This window comes from Micromys minutus, assembly GCF_963924665.1.
Source record: "Micromys minutus genome assembly, chromosome: 21".
NCBI classification, from domain to species: domain Eukaryota; kingdom Metazoa; phylum Chordata; class Mammalia; order Rodentia; family Muridae; genus Micromys; species Micromys minutus.
In genome coordinates, this window is record NC_137956.1 from 47,032,123 (window position 1) to 47,052,113 (window position 19,991).

A 19,991-nucleotide genomic window follows, 5' to 3' on the forward strand; every position below is an offset into this window, starting at 1 on the left:
TCGCTTCTGGAAGAATGTATCAATGAGTGAGTTTACAACTCTTCCCTAACTTAAAAGGTTGACGTGGCAGGATCACTAAAAGCCATCCCCACTTTGCTCATGCGGGGTCACAGCTCTGAGGACAATTTAGTGAGTCTTACATCAGGAAGGTGGACACACTTCCATCCTTCTTATGAACTGAAAGACATTGCTCATATTGTTTTGGTTTGGGCTTTTAATGCGGCACAAGTTCACAGCTATCTAAATTCATAAGAGATCAAATAGAGAACTTGTGTACACAGCAGACTCAGCACATAAAAACATGAGTTAATCAGAAAAGCTGAACAGATATAGAAAAAGAAACTAGCTTCTCTCGGGCACAAAGAACATGAGAGATGGTGATTCCTGTCCCCTTACAAAGTCCATCAAACAAGCCCAATGTGCTTGAGCGAGGCTGCAGATGGTGGCTCCCATCACTCAACAGGAAGTCAGATTGCAGAGGCTCTAGCTTGCCTCCTGGTTTCAATGGATCCTAGCACTACTGTCTACACCACAGTAGAAATATGCTGCAGCTATGACCTTAAAGAAGATCATTCGCTGTATTTCTCTCCATCCTGATAAGGAATATTCTCCACCCAATTGTTCTCCCATACACATGGGTCCTAAGGAAAGACTATATGTAATCTAACTTGATATTAAAGAAATAGCTAACATTTATTGACAGTCTACTATAATTCTCTGTCAAGAATTCTGATTGTTCTTCATGACTCCTTTGGAGAACACTGAATTGCAAATCAAGAAGGGTGAGTTGGCCAAACACAGCCATCATTCAACATGTACAATGGAATTAAAAGGTGAACACTGTCCTCATTAGGGGCAAATATTCAACAAATAAAACCAAGCACTGCTTACAGACATGTGAGTTGGCAGTGTGCACACAAAGAACAGGAGCTTTGATTCAGACAACTCTCACGGTCACTCAGTGACTGGCTGACCTTGGACACAGTCTGCACTTCAGTTCTACAGATCAGATGCATGAAGCAGGAAAGGGGTCTACCCTTGTGAGGCTGCTGAAGACTGCATATGGAAAATGGATGCACCAATCCTTGCCTGGAACTGTGGTGGAACATGTCTCAGAACAAGCCATGTTCATCTCTTGGTAGTTTCTGCTCATTTACAGAATTCTTACTTGATACATTACTGTGGACTAACAAGTTATGTTTACAGGCAGGGAAATCAGAAGAAAGTGATGAGTCATAGAGCCGACTTCGGAAGAGATTTTTAGGACGCTCACTACCACAGGAAAAGAAATAACTGTGAGTTTTCTTTCCGAATCCAAGGGCTCTAGTGTGCTCTTCTAGGTTCTGTGGGTACTCACACACATACACAAATAAAAGTAATAAGGATGATCTTTTAAACAATTCCAGGGGCCGGAGAGATGACTCAGATGTTGAAAGCATTTGATACTCTTGCAAATACTTGAGTTTTGTTTTCAAAATCCTTGCAAAGTGGCTCACAACTTCCTATAACTTCAACTTCAGGGAATCCTAGGCCCTCTTCTGGCCTTTTGGATACTGGAATCACTTGCACATACAGACACATAGACACACACACACACACACACACACACACACACACACACACACACACAATTTAAAATTAAGTGTATGAAAATGTCTTTAAAGGTTACAAATGAAAGGCAGAGAACTGGAAAGTGCTCCTGAACAGCAGTAATGACTACTATCTTCTGACGCCATCTTAACATTGCCCTCTCAGGTTTATGGTCAGTGTAGAGCAATTTAACTGACATTTGGATGTTGACTGCATGTCCTGTGCTTAGCTTAATTCATAATTTTGTTATTTCTAAATGTGAGTGTGTGCGTGCATGTTCCTGGGGATTACATATGAGTTCCATACTGTCTGTGCGTGAACAGAAATGATTTTTCTTGCTTCTTCGCAGTTTTGATGTTGTGCTTTCTTTGCTATGGAAGAGTAGGTTAACTAGAACTAGCAGAAGACGCCTGCATCTTGTTCCTGAGCATGCAGAAAGTCTTCAGTCTGTTGTCAGGGAGCATGATGCTTACTACAGAATTTCATACATGACTTTACTATGTGGAGGCAGTCTCCTGAATTGGTTTTTACCATGAAGGGTGTGGAACCTTGCCAACTACTTTTTCTGCATTGATTGAAATTATGTTTTTCCTACATCCTGATTGATTCTTATGTGTGAATAGGTCTTTGCATTCTGGGATAAATCCTATTTGTCTATAATGGATAAGTCTGGCAAATGTTCCCTACTAACACTGATGAAACAAATCTCAGCAAGCTAGTAACAAACCATATTACACAGGATACAGATGCACACTGCTATGCCATATACCCTGTCCACTGCTGTATTGATCTTTTTAGCTGTTTCCTCTGCGAGAAACAGAAAAGTTGTATTTAAAATCTTGAATCGTGTGATCTGAAGAAATGTCTCAGGTATTAAGGTTACTTGTTGCTTTTCCAGAGAACCTGGGTTCAGCTCCAGTACCCATATCACAGCTCACAGCCTTCCTTAACTCCAGTTCCAGGGTTTCTAGGACCCGCTTCTGGCCTCCAAGGCCACAGGCACCCACACTGGACCCTTATGTACATGCAGACAAAATACTCAGAAACTAAAATAAAAATAAAGAAGTACTTTTTAAACCTGAGTTTGTAACCTAAGGCTTTAATTTATAACAGCCTATCTTTGGTGATACACAAAGTTTCACTTCTTGAGGGTATAATTTTTTTAATTTCAGTCTACAATGTAAGCCAATTTTAAGTCAATTAGTCTTACATGCACATAAAATGTAAATGTATTATAATACCTGACTCAAAAATATTTTGAAGTAATAATCTCAAGTCATCTAGTGTATAAAAAGTAATTAGAAGATACTGCTACAATATGGCCTTCTATATTTTCTCACATGTTTAATTGAGATTTTTATTATTTCTTCAGTAGGCTCTAAGGTATTGTCTACGGTCCTTCCAATTCACCCACAGGTTCCTGTACGTCATGCAGGACAGGCTTCATGGCAATGAGCTCTCTCGGCCTCACTATCTGGGAATGTCTTAGTGTCTGTCAATTTTGAAGGACAGTTTCGTCAGATCTGGCTTCTTTATTGACAGTTTTTTCTTTCAGTAATTTGAATACATCACAGCATACTGTGTTGGGCCAGGAGAGTTTCTGACAGGGAGCTGCTGATTCTCTTGCTGATACTGTGCATATGTAAGGTGTTCCGTCTTCCCTGCTACACTGAGCCTCTCCTTGCCGTTGACAAGTTTGACGGTCTCCTAGCCACCGTGGGTTTTTCTAGCTGAGTTTTCTGCATAGTGATATGTATGTCTTCCATCACATTTACATAGTTGTGGACATCACTGTTTTAGATGCTCCTTGGCCCCATCTCTCTGTCCTTCTGAAATGCCTACTTGTTGGTTTTTGGTTTTGTTTTGTCATTTCGTTTTGTTTTACCATTTTCTGAAATCTGCTTCTAGCTCCCAAAAAGAAAAAATTCCATTTAGTTACTGAATTTGTCTGTTTCTGGATTTCCTTTTGTGAGCATGGAGCTTAATTCACTGGTATGGGTTCAGACAGCACTGCCATGTATACATGCATATGCGCAACAAAAAAAGGGGCGATCAAAGGTGAGGAAGAAAGTGTCTCAGTCCCTTACCACACTGACAGCCACTTCAGATGAGGGGAAAGAAGCTTGCAAAATGGAAGGGAATTAGGCAACTCAATTGCCACCATCTTTCTTTTCTGGGAACCTTGTGATCATAGGCAACTCTTCAGAGTAAATATCTCCAGCGCTTGGGGAACAGGGGCCTATTTGTTCGGCTTATCTTGAGAGCTGTGTGCGATTCTCCAGGAACCGGAGCTGCTGCCTGACACAGGGACAGGTAGCGTCTGGAAGCTGCTCCTGCACTAAAGCTTCAAGCTGACTAAAGTTAACTATTCATAGCCCAGGTTTTCCCTGAAAGTTCTAAGTCTTTACTATACACAAGAGCTCAACCCTAGTAACACTGGACAGGCCTGCCACTGTGGGCAGTGTTGAGGTAAAAACAGATCCTTAATGTCTCCTAGTCCGCCATCTCAGACTCTTCTCCCTAAACACCTAAGAGAAAAGTGTTCTTTAACATGGGAGGGGCTGATCTTCACTGTCTTAACAGCTAGTGATGAAGGATAGATATATGGACACACTAGTCTATATTACAAGTCTACAGTCTGAACTAGGAATGACTGACATTTCCCTGTATTTTGGAGATAGAGATGATAGTGTCTCCAAGTTACAGTTTTAGTGCCCAGATTCCCCAGATTAAGGATTTTTTGGTCCTCTGTGCCCTGGAGTGCCTATATCTTAAGATGCTAACTCTACAATGCCTTTGACTCTCTTCAAAGTATATCTCAATGTATCACTAAGTGTAATAATTATTGGTAAGGAAAACCTGCTACCTTTTGTGGAGACAGTGACTAAGTATTTTTGTGAGCTGAGCAATTAAATTAAATCAGCAGACTCATAAACAAGTAAGTCGGGTAAAAATGACTATTCCAAAAACGTAAAACCAGACAATCATGACTGAAATGAGAAGGAGAAATACTTTTCATTACATAAACTAGATAAATCAATACCCTCACAAATGCATAGAAGACTGTATTTCTAGAAGGTCTGCGTTTCTATCCCATATATGGGTAGTACAAAGTGTATAGTCCATAGTTAATGGAAATTCTAAAAATACTTATTTACCCTAAAGCTGAGCTATGAGGTGAGACTCTGTCAACTATAGACAGATGATCTACTGCTGGAATTCTTCACCTGGTGTTAGAAAAACTGATCATATGCCTTGTAGAACTTACGTTCTTCTTCCCCTGCCCTAGAAGGAATTGTGAGAAAGCTATACTGTCTAACATCCATTATTTCAGAACCGAGGTAGCACAACACAGGAACTCCAGGGCATAGAGAATCACACAGCATTAATTCCCTGGGAAATGTGGGCAATAAAACTGTAGACTGTAGTCAATATCATCTCTGTCTCCAAAACACTGGGACATGTCAGTCATTCCTACTCTGAAGTTAATCTCGTTCAACCAATTCCTCGTATGCATGACTTGAGCCTTTTTCTCCTTTGCCTGTCGGCGTTGCCTAAATCTATCTCCTTCCATTATTTTCTGGGCAACTAAAACAACAGGCTTTTGTCATCCCTCAGCTTCCCTGTCCTGGTGAGTATAACCCTAGATAACCACGAGTGGAGGGAAGGTGGGCACAGGGGGAGTGCGGCACACAGTATCTGAACCTGAGGAACTTAATTGAGTAATGAGACCACTGAAGGCGTCCTTGTTCTGTCTGCTGCAAAAGTACAAGAACAGGCTAGGAATGGGGGAACTAGGGGCAGCAGCCAAGCCCTAAACAATCATTCTAATCTTTGCATCATCCATGTGCATAAATCAGCCCTGAACTCCTGGTCTTTGTGCAAAGTTTCTGCTGAAGCCTTTAGTAAGTTAAAAACAAAAACATGTCTCTTGATTCCCAAGTTTGTCTGTCTTCTCTATCATACTTTTTCTTTATCAGACCCAGAGATTGATGATAAAATAATCCTGATAATATATATTCAGATAACTCATAATACATTTTGGCTTTTATCAATATATTTTGTTTAGAAACACCTTAATCTTCCCTAGATTCATGAGCAGCTAGGTTTCCCCACTGCTCAGGAGGAAGGAGAGAACAAAAAAGAAACAGTCCAACACTTTGGTCTATGGTTTGCCAGCAGACCTGTCCAGAAGGGAAGCAGACCACATCCAGAAGAGAAGCAGAAAAGGGGGCTTCATCCTGAGGTGGCCGGGTTAGCTAATATGAAGTGGTGGTCTGTCACAGTGTTTCATTTTAACAGCTTTTGAACTAAATTTTTTAAAAAGCTACATATCCCCAAAATAAAAAAATTCATTTACATAATTTCTAATTACCAATGAGACTGGATTAATGCTTTATCTATGCATATACTTATGAACCTGAATATATTCTCTCACTATTAAACAATAAAATATATCAGAGCTAAGTGAAAGGTACCAGTGTTTATGATGCCCATTGTGTTTGTCACAGGTTTTAAACACAGCACGGTGTGCAGACAAAAGGCTTCTGGGTGGCTTTCAGCACAGACAGCCCATGCTCACAATGGTTGCTCGTTGGGTACAGGTCCCGCTCATCTTGTACATCCCTGGCCTGGGAATCCAGTAACTAATTAATTGTAATGTGTGAGTTAAAGTTTAAGAAGAGGAAAAGGACACGACAGGAGTCAGTGTAATGAAACACTGTCTGAAATGTGGACAGCTTGTTGTGCTCCACAATTAATTTCCTGTGACTGATGCTGAAACTTACAGTCTCAGGAGAATTTAAAAAATGACAACCTTAACACCATTCAAAGGTGCACTCTTTGGTTGATTTTTACTACATTGCCATTGGAAGAGAAAAGCTGTTAAAATCCACAGTTATTTCATACCCACAATTTTCTTGAAAATAATCATTTTTTAATTTAAAGCAGACTACATGTGAATGTAATATAAATATAGGTGTAAATATGTTTTAAAATCTGAGATAAATATCGACCGTAAATAAAAGAGAAACTAGAGAAAACATAGAGCTCCAATGGTGCTTTACCTACCTGTACCATGAGACTAAAATGTCCAACGAACGCTGCACTTATCCATGCTGTTGAGTGGGGGTCCCCCAGAAATTCTATGTAATACTTTTCAACATTTCCATTCCTGTCATAGGTTACATATTTCCCCTTGAAAGGATCAGGACAAAGTACTCCTGGCCAGCTTTAAAAAAGGTTAAAATAAATTTCATTATATTAAAAAAATGAAGCTATTGACATATCTATCACAATCAAATATTGGACTTACTCCTTTGAACTTTAGTGACTTATACAAACATTTAGTCCTACTTACATCTTTCAAAGATAATAAGCAAGTAATAAATTGTATCTTTATAACAATAAAATGTTTTGACATTGTCACAGACAAGATGAAAAAAATCTAAAAGAAGTGGTATCCAGAATTCATGAGAAACACCACTGACAGGCAAAGACAGGAAAAAGATACATTGAATTCTCTGCAGAGTTAACTCTAGCCAAAAAAAGTATTAACCAATGACACGGCTTCTGCCAAAGTGAGAGAAAGCTGTGTGGGTGGATGTATGGATGGAGGGATACACAGGTGGGTAGATGATAGATAAATAGACAGACAGACAGATAGATTATAGATAGATAGTAGGTAGGTAGATGATAGACAGACAGATAAATAGATAGATAGATAGATAGATAGATAGATAGATAGATAGATAGATAGATAGTAGGTAGATGATACATACATACGTACATACATACATACATACTAAACAATAGAGAAATGACTCACAGAGGACAGGTGAGAGACAGATGATGTGCTAGATAGACATACTTGTCAGCTTATAGATAAATGATAGATGTTTAGATAATAAATGACAGCTATAAAGCAATGATAGCTGAACAACAAGTGATAAGGTAGATGAGAAAAACACAGCTGGAGTTGTAGGCAAATAGATGACAGATAGATTGCTAGGTAACAGGCAGAAGGCCTATAGCTCAAACAGTAAGACCTTTGTTAACTACAGAAAAGCAGGACGTCAGGTCCACCATTCTCAACTGTTTCTTCCTATTACTCCATCGAGAAGTCATTAATTTGATTAAAAATTCAGAATTCTAAGTAAATTTTTATTTAAAAATATTTTGAAATATGACTAGAGGCTAGAGGGGTGATGGATTCAGTTCCCAGTACCCATATAATAGCTCACAACTCCCTGTAACTACAGTTCCAGAGAATCTGGTGCCCTCTTCTGGCTTCCACGGACACCAGTCACACATGTGGTGCATAGACAAAGACATCCATACACATAAAGTAAAATTTAAATTTTAAAAAGATGTTTTTGTGACAGAAACCTCTATAAACTTCATTTTCTGCTTTGGACATTTAGTTCCTACTTAGGTAGCTTTCTATTTTTCAACTTTCTGTCTAATTTAGATTTTCTTTTAATTATTCCTTCTTAATTATAGATATGTGTGTACCAGGAATATAAGAGCAGCCCCTTCAGTCTTTTCTCTAACTCTTCCATTCGGGACCCCATTTTCAGTCCAATGATTTGTTGAGAGTATCTGATTCTGTATTTCTCGGGCTCTGGCAGAGCCTCTCAGGAGTCAGCTATATCAGGCTCCTGTCAGCACACACTTTTTGGCATGCACAATATTGTCTGGGTTTGATGTCTGTGTATGGGTTGGGCCATGTCTGGATGACCTTTCCTTCAATCTCTGCTCCACCCTTTGTATTTCCTCCTATGAATATTTTGTTTCCCTTCTAAGAAGGACTGAAGCATTTACTCTTTGGTATTCCAATTTCTTGAACTTCATGTGGTCTGTGGATTGTATCTTGGGTGTTCCTTGCTTTGAAGTTAACATCCACTTATCAGTGAGTGCACATGTGCGGTTTTTGGGGTTTGTTTGTTTGTTTGTTTGTTTGTTTGTTTTGTGATTGGGTTACCTCACTCTGGATGATATTTTCTAGTTCCATTCATTTGCCTAAGAATTTCATGAAGTTGTTGTTTTTAATAGCAGAGTAGTACTCCACTGTGTAAATGTACCACATTTTCTGTATCCATTCCTCTGTTAAAGCACATCTGGGTTCTTTCCAGCATCTGGCTGTTATAAATAAGGCTGCTATGAACATTAGTGGAGCATGTGTGCTTGTTATATGTTGAAGCATCTTTTGGATATATGCCCAGGAGTGGTATAGCTGGATCCTCAGGTAGTACTATGTCTATGTCCAATTTTCTTAGGAACCGCAGACTAATTTTCAGAAAGGTTGTACCAGCTTGCAATCCCACCAACAATGGAAAAGTGTTCCTCTTTCTCCATATACTATCACCTGAGTTTTTTTATCTTAGCCATTCTGACTGGTGTGAGTTGGTCTGAGTTGTTTTGAATTGCATATCCCTGGTGACTAATGATGTTGAACATTTCTTTAGGTGCTTGTTGGCCATTTGATAATCTTCAGTTGAGAATTCTTTGTTTAGCTCTGCCCTGCCCCATTTTAATAGGGTTATTTGATTCTCTGAAGTATAACTTCTTGAGTTCTCTGTATATATTGGATATTAGCCCTCTATCAGATGTAGGATTGGCAACTCCGTAGGAAGAACAATATCAACCAACCCCACTCCATCCCCAGAGCTCCCAGAGACTAAACCACCAACCAAAGAGCACACATAGAGGAACCCATGGCTGAGCCACATATGTAGCAGAAGAGGAGAGGTCCTCAGCCCTGTGAATGGGAATGTCAGGGCAGGGAGATGGGAGGGAGTGGGTGGATGGATGGATGGATGGATGGGGGACACTCTCACAGAGGCAGGGCGAGGGTGGGGGGGATAGGAGGATTCCAGCGGGGAAACCAGGAAAGGGGATAACATTTGAAATGTAAGGAAAGAAAATATCAAATAAAAGAAACTCCTAATTGCTAAGATATCTCTCCAGCCTCTAATGTTTCTTTTCCACACTATCAGCTGAAAGCTCAGATCCATGAAAATATTGCTAAGCAAAAACTGAAAACAACATCATATATGGAGTCCAATCAGAACTTAGAGTGCAAGTCCTGGGAGTCGCTGATGTAAGAAAGTCCATATCTGCTCTATTTACTTAGTTTATTAGATTCTATAATAAAAGAAAAGCTGAAAACTAAAAGACATACAGGCCACAATCATCTTAAAATATCCTGACTATGGATGTAAGTGAAAACAAATCTAGATTGGGAGGCACAGGCCTTTAATCCCAGCACTCAAGGCGGAGGCAGGCAGGCAGGCAGGCAGGCTCTGTGAGGGTGAGGCCAGCCTGTCTACACCCAGTTCCGAGCCAGCCTAGCTGCACAGTGAGATCCGGCCTCACTCAAACAACTGTAGCACTAAGAAAACTGAACATGTCAAACAATGCATTTGCTCAACTTTTTTAAGATAACTTCAAATTTTTATTTAATGTGACAGTAGAAAATGAAGCAGGGTATGCTGGGCAACTGCAAACTCCTTAGCTCTGACTTGGGCTCTGCAGTAAAACCAGCACGGGGCAAATTAACCGGCAAGAGTTCCCAGAGGATTCTGGCACCCACAGTCACCAGTAACCTCTCACCAATCTGATGAGGTGGAAAACTGTTATCTTTTCTGTTAAAGCAAGAAAACAGGGTTTTGCAGACAGAACTTTCAAGAAGATTTGTTGTTGCTGCTGCTGCTGCTGTTTTGTTTTAGTGTAGTTTTAGTTTTTCAAGCAGACACTTGGTAAGACATAATTCAAAAGAGGTCTTCTTAGTCGAAGGGCACGGGTCACAAACAGGCCCACGAATACAGGAACAGAGCCAGAGTCCATACTCAACTTTGAGAGGATGCCTGCAACATGGTTATATCAGAGATGGGAACTTAGCCTCAGAGCCTGCATTCCTCACTGCTTCCCATCTTGAATGGCCTCGGAAGAATGTGCACTGTGGTGTAGGGTGTATAAGGTGTGTAGTTGTGATGTTAGGTGTGCGAAAGTCAAATGTGATCACTCACCATGCAGGAGTAAGGCAACCACTTGGCTTCTCCAGACCGCCTGCTCTGTGATAAATATGAGGTTGCAACACAGTCAAAGGTAGAGTTACTAAAATATCAAAAAGCCTTTCTCTGTTATCTATTCAGTCAGTGAAAAACACGGCTGCCTTAACTGAAGCACAGAACAAGAGCCTGCCTCCAGGTCCGAACGCTGATCAGAAAGTAGGGAAGTTTGTCTCAGAAAGGCTACTTTGTCTTTCAGATGAAACATGCTAGTCATGCATCCTATTTATCCCATTACTAAGTCAACATTTCGAATTCATGTTACCTTATATAAATTGACTATTGACTATTTTACAAAACTGCACATCTGAAATTAAAATTATTATTTTGTATTTGAGTGGCAAAATGTAAACTGTTGACTTGAAATGCTGTGTTGGGATTCAATTCATATTTTATCCAGAGCAAAAATTCGATTAATTACCCCATCTAGCCTCACATGATCCTCCTGCCTCATCCCCTAGAGTGCTAGAACTACAGGTGTATAGGTGTGTCCAATTTGAATTAAGTTCTAAATAAGTTTACCAACATCCCAACACCTGGCCCACCACTCTGGGAATAAAGCAGGAAGGAAACTCGGAAATCAAGAGAGGATGTCAGGAGAAGGAACCCTCGGGGGGCTCGGACACTAGTTCACAGCTCACGCTCTGGACTGTGCACACCGTGAGCACTGCACTGCTGCCCAGCAGGGTGAAGTGGGAGTTAATGGCCCTCAAGTGAAGAAGCCCGTGCTCTCACCTGAGCCTGCAGGACGCAGCCTTTCTGAAGGCATCTAGTTCCTGCTGATTCCTCATGTGTTGTAAAGTTCAAATAAATGTGTGGCTTATACATTTTTATTTTGAGAAATTAAAAGTCTGTCATCATCAGAAGACTTAACTGTCTCCTGCCGAGTTTAGATGTTTAAGAAAACAACTGAGAGAGCTGGACACAGAGCTGTGTGGACGCACTCCCTGCAGTCAGGAGGTTGAGGCAGGAGGAGCAGGAGCCAGCCGAATGACTTGAGAGCCTATCTCAAAACAGCAACAACGAGTAACTCAGTTAAAACCGAGCTCACTGGGACAGGCTCTATATCCCAGATAACCTGTCTCATGGGAAGAGATCAGGACACAACCACGAGGAGGAAAGAGCGTGTGAAGACATGGCAAGAAGGTGACCATCTGTAAATCAAGAAGAGAGCCTTGAATGAAATTAGCCATGTGATACCTTGCTCTCAGGACTTGAGCCGGTGGGAAAGCACGTGTGCATTATGTAAGCCAGCTCATGTGTGTTAGTGTGTTATGGTAACCCTAGGAAACTAATGACTGTATATGTAGAATAACAGGTAAGATGAAAAGAATGATTTAGAAATATCTCCTCTGTTTAGCAAGAGGCTATGTGTGTGATTTTTACAGGTTCTTAAGTATGTGGCATGCCACAATGTGAAAGAAAATTAATTATACCAACAAAGAACTACTCTCCTGAGAACTCTTTGTTTTTATTATACAAAAAAATTAAATAAGCATTTCTAGACTCAACATAAATGTCTCCTTAACCTTCTTGAGTCTTTTGAGCAGCAGTAACTTTAAACGCTGGCAAGATGGAGCTGCTCTCGAGCTGCCTGTAAAGCCACAGGGTAAAGAAAACCCACACAGTCAGGGCTGGGCCAGTGCTGGGAGGCTAAGTTATGCCGCTAAGTATCTGCAGCCAGCAGCTGTCTCTCTGCTTAATTAAGATCCAATATTTGACTGCTTCTTTTGGGTTAATGCTGTCTCTACGTTGTACTATGGTAATTTATCTTGTTATTGTCATTCTATACATTTGTGTTACTGAAGAAACAATGCAAGTAGATTTCAGTTTCTTAATTTAAAATTTAAATCTGTGCTCGGTTCAGATCATGAAGGGGAAGAGAAGTGATCCGCAGTCAGATGCACCCCAGCATCTGAAGGAGGGAGGGTGCAGCTGTTTGTCAGGCATGGTGACGGCCATAATCACAAACCAGAAACAATTTAGGGACTGGTTTAAAACACATTTCATATGAAATTTTAAGTTCTTTGCCTCAGTTATTAATTCCTAATAAAACTTTCTGTTTTTCAGATATATTGATTGATGAAAGCAAATCCATATCTTGAATTACAGTTACTGAAACGTCAAATTTCTCATTTAGAAAGTACTTTCAAAATGTTTGTTTTAGAGATGAAAACTGATGGAGAACTATAAATCCGTTTGTGACAACTTCAGGAAATGTTCATAATACATGCCCCTTAAAATACTGGGTCTTACGTAGCTATTGGGACCATTTTGCCTACTAGGCAGGCAGATTTCCTGGCCTGTTGATGCATGGAATGATACGAGGAGATACTCTTGAGGCTCAAGGCAAGTGATTGAATGTTCTATTAACCTTGGAGGAAGGAACAAGGAGGCTTCGGTGGAAATAGATATCCTATGTGTGTCAGCCATTGTTTCTGCAAGTTTGTGCTCTCCACGGCACGGTGAGGCATAAAAACGTTGCAGTAGTCACTGGACAACCCTCCTGTTTCTAACTCCTGTCTGAGTCTTCGCTCTGTCTGTCCTATAATCATCCTCACTCCCCACTCAGAGGCAGTTCAACTTCATGCCAGCAGGTCCAGTACACATAATCTATTAATCTTTTTGTTAATTATCAATGTGGGGAGATGTTAATATGGGTGAGAATAATAATTTTTACAATATTGTCACATTTGATTCCCACAAAAAAGGGCACAGAGGTCACACATTTGTTAAGACAGTGAGTGTATGAGATTCTTGGGGCTGTTATAACAAAATATTATAGACTTGAAGAATGAAGCAAGAGAATTTTACTTTCTGCAGCTTCTGTGGGCTAGTAATGCAAGACAGGAATTTGTTTCTTCTGGTCTCTTTCTTATTTTTTCCCCTTAATTTAAACAAGGCTAGAATTTTTTAAGAACTGTGATTAACAGACACACTGTATTTTATTGTTCATCTTGAAATAGTTGCTAATTCTTCATTGAAATAAATTATTTACAAGTATGTTTGCAAATAACAAACATTTGAGGATCTTAATTATTTCATATATGCTTAAAATATTTTTCATTTAATTTATGTAGATTTATTATATTTCAGAGCCTGGCATTCTTGTTTGAGTTTTTCTAAATATATACTACAGCAGATACATCTTAGATTTCTGTTAAACTTTCCTGACTTAAAGACACTTGTACTGTCTCATCATATGGCTTTAGCTCATACTTCAGGACTCTATATTACCTAGATGACCTTTTCTATCTTTGCTATTTCTTTTTCTGGAACTTTTTTCATCTTTCGGGCCTTTACATTTTTAATTTTTTTCTCTACATATGTTATTTTTCAGAAAATACCGATTATTGTTTTTAATTCTTTCCAATTTAGCATTTAGTTTTGAAGTTTTAAAAAGGTTTTCATTAATTTTTCCCCAAATCATCTTTAATCACTGATTTAATTCTTATCATGTTCTGTCTCCCTCCCTCCCTTTCCCACCCTCCCTTCCTCCCTCCCTCTCTCTCTCTCCCTGAAACAGTTGCAATATCCTCTTCAACCCAAACAAACCCATTCAATGGAAACACAACTCAGTAGTTAGGAACACAAGCTGCGTGTCTGTACTGGGCAGATTTCCCACCGCACTCTCTATTCCCCTCCTAGGAGATCCCTTATCATTTGCTGTTAACCGTCCTGCTGTTCCCGTTCCTTCATCTCCTCCTCTGACTCCTCTTCTTCCATTTCCTCTCCTTTTTCCCACCTCCTCTCCCTGTCCAATCATGTATTGACTTAACATAAATCTACACACGCACGTGCTCTATCTAAACTGTTTTCTTTATTTGTAAGCTCAACTTGAAATCTTGAGTACAACCTTAAGATTTTTGAGAATACTCTCAAAATCATTCCTCTGTGGCAACCTTTCAAAATCTTTTGTATTTCTGCCTCATACTGTTTTTACCATACTAGGTTAGTATTAGCTTCTCTTGTGATCGTGTGGGGGATGGAGGAGGCTGGAGAAGTAAGTTATTTGCTGTGTGGTCAGCCTGACCTGGTCTCAGAGCTCTCAGTCCTGCAGCTGGTTCTTGTGCCTCAGCACAGAGGAAGAGGTCAGCAAATGCTTCTCTTCACTGTTGCATCTGCTTGCTCCAAAACTCCTTGGCTATTTGGGTCCAGCCTCCTCATCTCCTGGAGAACTTCTTGTGGATGTCTCCCACCCTGTGGCAGCGTGTCCCTAAGGTCCCAAACATGTGTCTGCTCCTTGGTTTTAGTAACTACCTACTACTCCAGATCTCTTCTCCAGGGGCACCTAGCTGTTAGACTCCAGGATGTGCAGTAAGAAGCAATGGAGGTACTGGGCTGGTCCTTACTGTTTCATGTACACTTTTGTTTTCCATGCTTTATAGCTGTTCTGATGTCTCTTTCAGAACTACCAACTTCCTTTCTCTCTGTTAGCCCTGCTCTCGGCTTTGCGAAGTCCTGGAATCCTATAGGGAAAACTCTAATCTAGCAACCAAACATGTTCCTTTACTCTTACTGACCCCACCCTCTTTATTTTACCCCCTGTAGGTTTTGCAGTGGAGGGTGTTGTTGTTTTGTTTTGTTTTTTGAAACCAGAGTTAACTTTTTCTTGGAAATGGTCTGTATTGAGTTTTAATTTTTCTAGGGTTCAGTGCTCCAACATCTTCAGAACTGCTCTTTGCCCCGTTGTAGTTGAATCTGTTGCTCTAAGTTCAACCTGCTGGGATCCCCAGAAAAGCTTGCCACTTTTTTGAAGTTCCCATTTCTCAAATGTATCAGATGATCTCTGTACTGTTCCCATTTGCCTTTCTTCTCTCACAGATACTAACATGTCTAGGTCCCCTAGGGAGCTGTAATTATTGATCCTATTTTGGCGTATGTAGTAACCGATTGTGGATGTTAACTGGCAAATGCAGACACCACATTTCTACTGCATTTTCACAGACTTTCCATTCTGCATGTGCATCCCTAAGTCCCTGTCTTACAAGAACACCAGCTAGACTGGATTAAGGTCTGCTCTACTGTGTCTCATTTGTAATGAATCACTTCTTTAAAGGCCCTGTATCCCAATATGGTCTTTCTAAGGTGTTAGGAGTTGTGGCAGCATTCAGTATAATTCAGTGCAAAATAGTGAGGAAGCGAGAACCTGAACCTAGGTAATGACTGGATCGCCTGTTGCACACATGTGCATATCAGAACAGGCAAGTAATAGCCTCTGTTTTATGACTGACTCCTTATGGTCCCCGTGGAAAACAAGAGTTCTGTAGTGTAACATCTTACAAAGCCTGTTAGAGGTTCTGTGATGGTAGCATTGGTACACTCAGAACACTGTAGAATTTCCTCAGAAATACAGGTAGAATATACATATAAACAGACAAAGCTACTCCAAATATAAAGCAAAGGGCTGAGCATGTGTTTGCCTAGCCAGTAGGGGCTCTGGTATGTTATCTACTGGAACACAAAGATAAACAGAAACAGACACACACACACAGACACACACACACACACATGCACACAGGCTCTCAAGCATGCACACACATAAGTAAATGTAATATAAAAAATTAAAAAAATCAGTAATTAATAACTTTAATTAATAAGTAACGAACAATAAATCAATGTCTTACCTTGGCCAATTCTGTAATTTTACCAAAACCAAGCTTCCGAGAGGAAGCTGTGAGTAGACAATCTTATACCCGCTTTCAAGGAACTGAGATTCCTCAGGAAAATCCTCCTCAGAAACGGAGCAGCTGTTGTAGCTGGAGTCGGCGTTCATGAAGCAGTACCAGGGCTCGCTGTGGTCCACCCTGGCTGCAGCTGCAGGAGACAGCAGCCTCCATTTCAAGCAGCTTTCGTTCTCACACTGCACCCAAATTCTGTTCTCAAACTCGCTGCTCCCCAGGGCCGGGTCCATTGAGCTGGTACTGATCATTCAGCTGCCTTGTTGCTTTAGTTTATTTTGGCTTCATTTTGTTTTTGTGTTGTTTCTAAAAAGTGAATAAAATCTGGAAAATAAAAGAAGTACAGATTCAAGGGTACAAGATATAACTCCAATCACAAGAAGAATTTCTTTTATATTTTCCCAGCCAATCCTATGCTTCTGGCAAAGATGTGTCTGACACAATGTGTTCTCCTTACTAGCAACAATAACATGGCAGATCTGTGAATGATCCTAACAGCAAGTACTCTGAAATTATGAACCAGACAACTCTCCCCAGTGAGCAGTGTCTACTATTGACACTCACTATATACAAGGTAGTGCTTTCTCTTTTTTTTTTTTTTATTTTTTTTTAGACAACCCTATGCTATAGCCCAGGCTGACCTGAAACTCCATCCCTTTGCCCAGGCCTCCTGGTGGGGCCTCACCCGTGGCTTGCCCTGTAGAGCTGAAGTTCAAATGCAGGCAGCCGAGTCCTAGCTCTGAGGTCTTGTCTGCAGACACACTGCTTTAGAGCACACAGACAGCATCGTGCATAATCCTGTTCTTCTAAAGATCAGGAAGACCAAATGGAGCAAACACTTCACGTCATGAGAGCTGCAATGACCTAAGAGGCAGAGGAGCAGCCTCTTCTTCAGGAAGGTCTGCTGCCAGCTCACCAACAGTCTCTTTTCAGGCTCTGTATGAGGCGTCTACATATATGACTAGAGCTGCCATATTAAAGCTCCCCAAATTCAGCATCAGCAAAGACAATGAAATATGTACTAAGAATATAACTAAAATACAGACAAAATTAATTGATGACTATGTATTTCACAATAACCTATTTTTTTAAACAAAAAGAGATGTGGGGGCTAGGAAAATACCAGTTGGTAAAGACACCTGCTGTGAAAACTGACCTCAGGACCCACATGGCGAAAGGAAAGAACTGACTCCCCTAAGTTTTCCTCTGATCTCCACAGGCATGCCATAACATACGCATGCACACACATGAACGCTAGTAACTAAATAAACGAGTGTAAAAAAGATTTTGGTTTCCAACAGTGATGGATCAGCACAGCCCTACTATCTAAACAACCGACCTATAACCCCACGATAATCAGACACCTGTCCTACTCACCCACATTTCTTCATCCTGCTCCTTACTCGAGCTCCTACAGCTTACATTTGAAACAATATGTGCATTAGCCAGTGATTGCAATGGCTTAAACTTCAACTTTTTATTAACTGAATTTACATTGATTTTTATTTCCTATGTATGCTTTAAATCTTCCATGACATATGTTCATCGTGTATGACGTCACATCTGACACATGAGCTCATTTTCATACAGGCAGATATTTTGTGTTGAGCATGTTCCCGCTCGGAAGCTGCTCCCACGCTCTTCCTTTTCACCCACCCTCCTTCCCTTTAGTCCTGTCTATTTCCTGAGAGTTCAGTTTCGTTTTTATGTTTAAATTATACATACGCTTAAAATTTTACATTAAACCTAGGAACCATGAACCACAAAACACATTTACCTTCCTGAGATTGACTTAATTCATCTACATTATTATCTCCAGTTACATACATTTTCCTAGAATAACATAACTCCATATTTTATGGATGAAAAAAATCCCTTTGTATATACATATTAGATTTTCTTCTCCATTTCCCTATTGTCCATTTGTTATTGGAAAAGTAGGCTGGCTCTGTAACTGAAAGATGTAGCCACTGCTATATTTGCTGTGCATGGGTCTCCGTGTTCTGTTGTCTTGGAGTCCTCTGGGCAAACACCAAGAAGTGGCATAAGTAGATCACGTGGAGTAACTACAGGTTTTTTAGAACCGGCATACTGATTTCCACAGCGGCTGTACTAGCTCACAGTCCCGCCTCAGTGTGCAAGTGTTCACTTCGGTTCACACCCTCACCAGAATATGCTGTTTTCTTAATGACTGATGTTCTTGGCTGGAGTATGATAGAATCTTAACACTATTTTATGTTGCATTTCTCTGGTAGTTAAGGTTGAACATCTTTATATGTATTTATTGAACAAATTTGTGTTTTATTATTTGAGCACCACCTGTTCATTTAGCTAACCCATGTCTGGACTTGGTTGTTTGAATTCTTAGGTTTTTAGTTCTTTGCATCTTCTGGATAGTAACAGGTACAGTTGTCACGTGTTTTCTCCCATTCTGTAAACTATTGGGAAACTGTTGTTCCCATAGCTGTGTAGCTCTTTGATTGTATGAGGTCCCATTGGTCAACTGTTGGCATTATATCCTAAGTGAATGGTCTTCTATTCAGGAAGCTACTGCCATTGCTTATATCTTAAATAATTCCTTTGCTTTTTTTTTTCTTCTAACAGTTTCAGTCTCAAGTTTTACGTCAAGATCTTTCATCCATCTGAAATTGTTTTTTTTTTTTTTTTTTTTTTTCTGTACAAGGTAACAAACATGTCTCTCCACATGTGAATATTTACTTTTTCCACACAATTTGCCGTAAGGATACTGTCCTCTGTTCATGTGTGTGTGTGTGTGTATCATTATTATACCAGGTGACTATAGATTTATACTTGTGGAATTGTATTGGGTCTTCTAGCCCATTGACTGCCATTTGTTTTGTGTCTGCACCATGACGCTTTTGTTAAGACAGCCCTCTAATATATCATGAAATTGATGGCACCTCCTGCACTAACCTTCTTGTTCATGATTTCTTGGAGTATCTGGGGTCCTCTGTGCTTCTGCATGAAATAAATTTGTATTTTCTATTGCTATGAAGACCGGCTTAAGCATTTGATAGATACTGCCTAGATCATGTTGGGAAAAACAGCCATTTCACAGTAGTGATTCTTCCCTACTGAGCATGAGAAGTCTTTTCAGTCCAGTATCTACTACAGTTGTTTTCCTCAGCTCTAAGTTTCCATTGTAGAGGTTTTTCAATTTCTTGGTTAGATTTATTTAAAAAAAAATGGCTTGAGGTAAAAGTAAACAGAGTAATGATTTTATTTCCCCAATTTCCTCCTCAGAATGTTGGTTATTGGAACACAAACTCTATACCTCATCCTCCCTTCTTCATTTCACATTTATGACTCTTTACTTAGCAACTGATGTCAGTTCAGCAGGCTATCTCTGCCCCACAGATGCTCAGGTCTATCCTGTAACTTGGCTGTTATGACTAGCAGACTGACAGACACGGGTGTACAGTATTTCTATAGACACTTGGCAGCATTCTTTTGGATGTATATCCAAAACTGTAAAACTGGATCAAGTTATAGCTCTAGCCTTAGGTTTTAGAGGAATCTGCATGCTCAACTGTCCGCTGTGCGTTTCAGCATGCTGCAGTCTACAGTGCCACTGAGGGAGTGCAAGTGCTGTTCCTTTCCCACCAGCATATGTGGTCTACTTTTCTTG

The 19,991-nt window shown here is 40.2% G+C and overlaps 1 protein-coding gene across 1 annotated transcript in view; it reads right to left on the bottom strand.

The window, feature by feature from the left end:
* Positions 1–16,606, bottom strand: part of ZCWPW2 (zinc finger CW-type and PWWP domain containing 2) — a 57,893-nt gene extending 41,287 nt beyond the window's left edge. Inside the window, exons 1-2 of the mRNA XM_080934113.1 lie at positions 16,289–16,606; positions 6,661–6,820 (exon numbers count right to left, since the gene is read on the bottom strand). Of these exons, the coding sequence (XP_080790239.1) occupies positions 6,661–6,820; positions 16,289–16,593 (465 nt within the window). The 5' untranslated portion in view covers positions 16,594–16,606. The remainder of the gene's footprint in view (positions 1–6,660; positions 6,821–16,288) is intronic.
* Between the last annotated feature and the right edge of the window lie 3,385 nt (positions 16,607–19,991).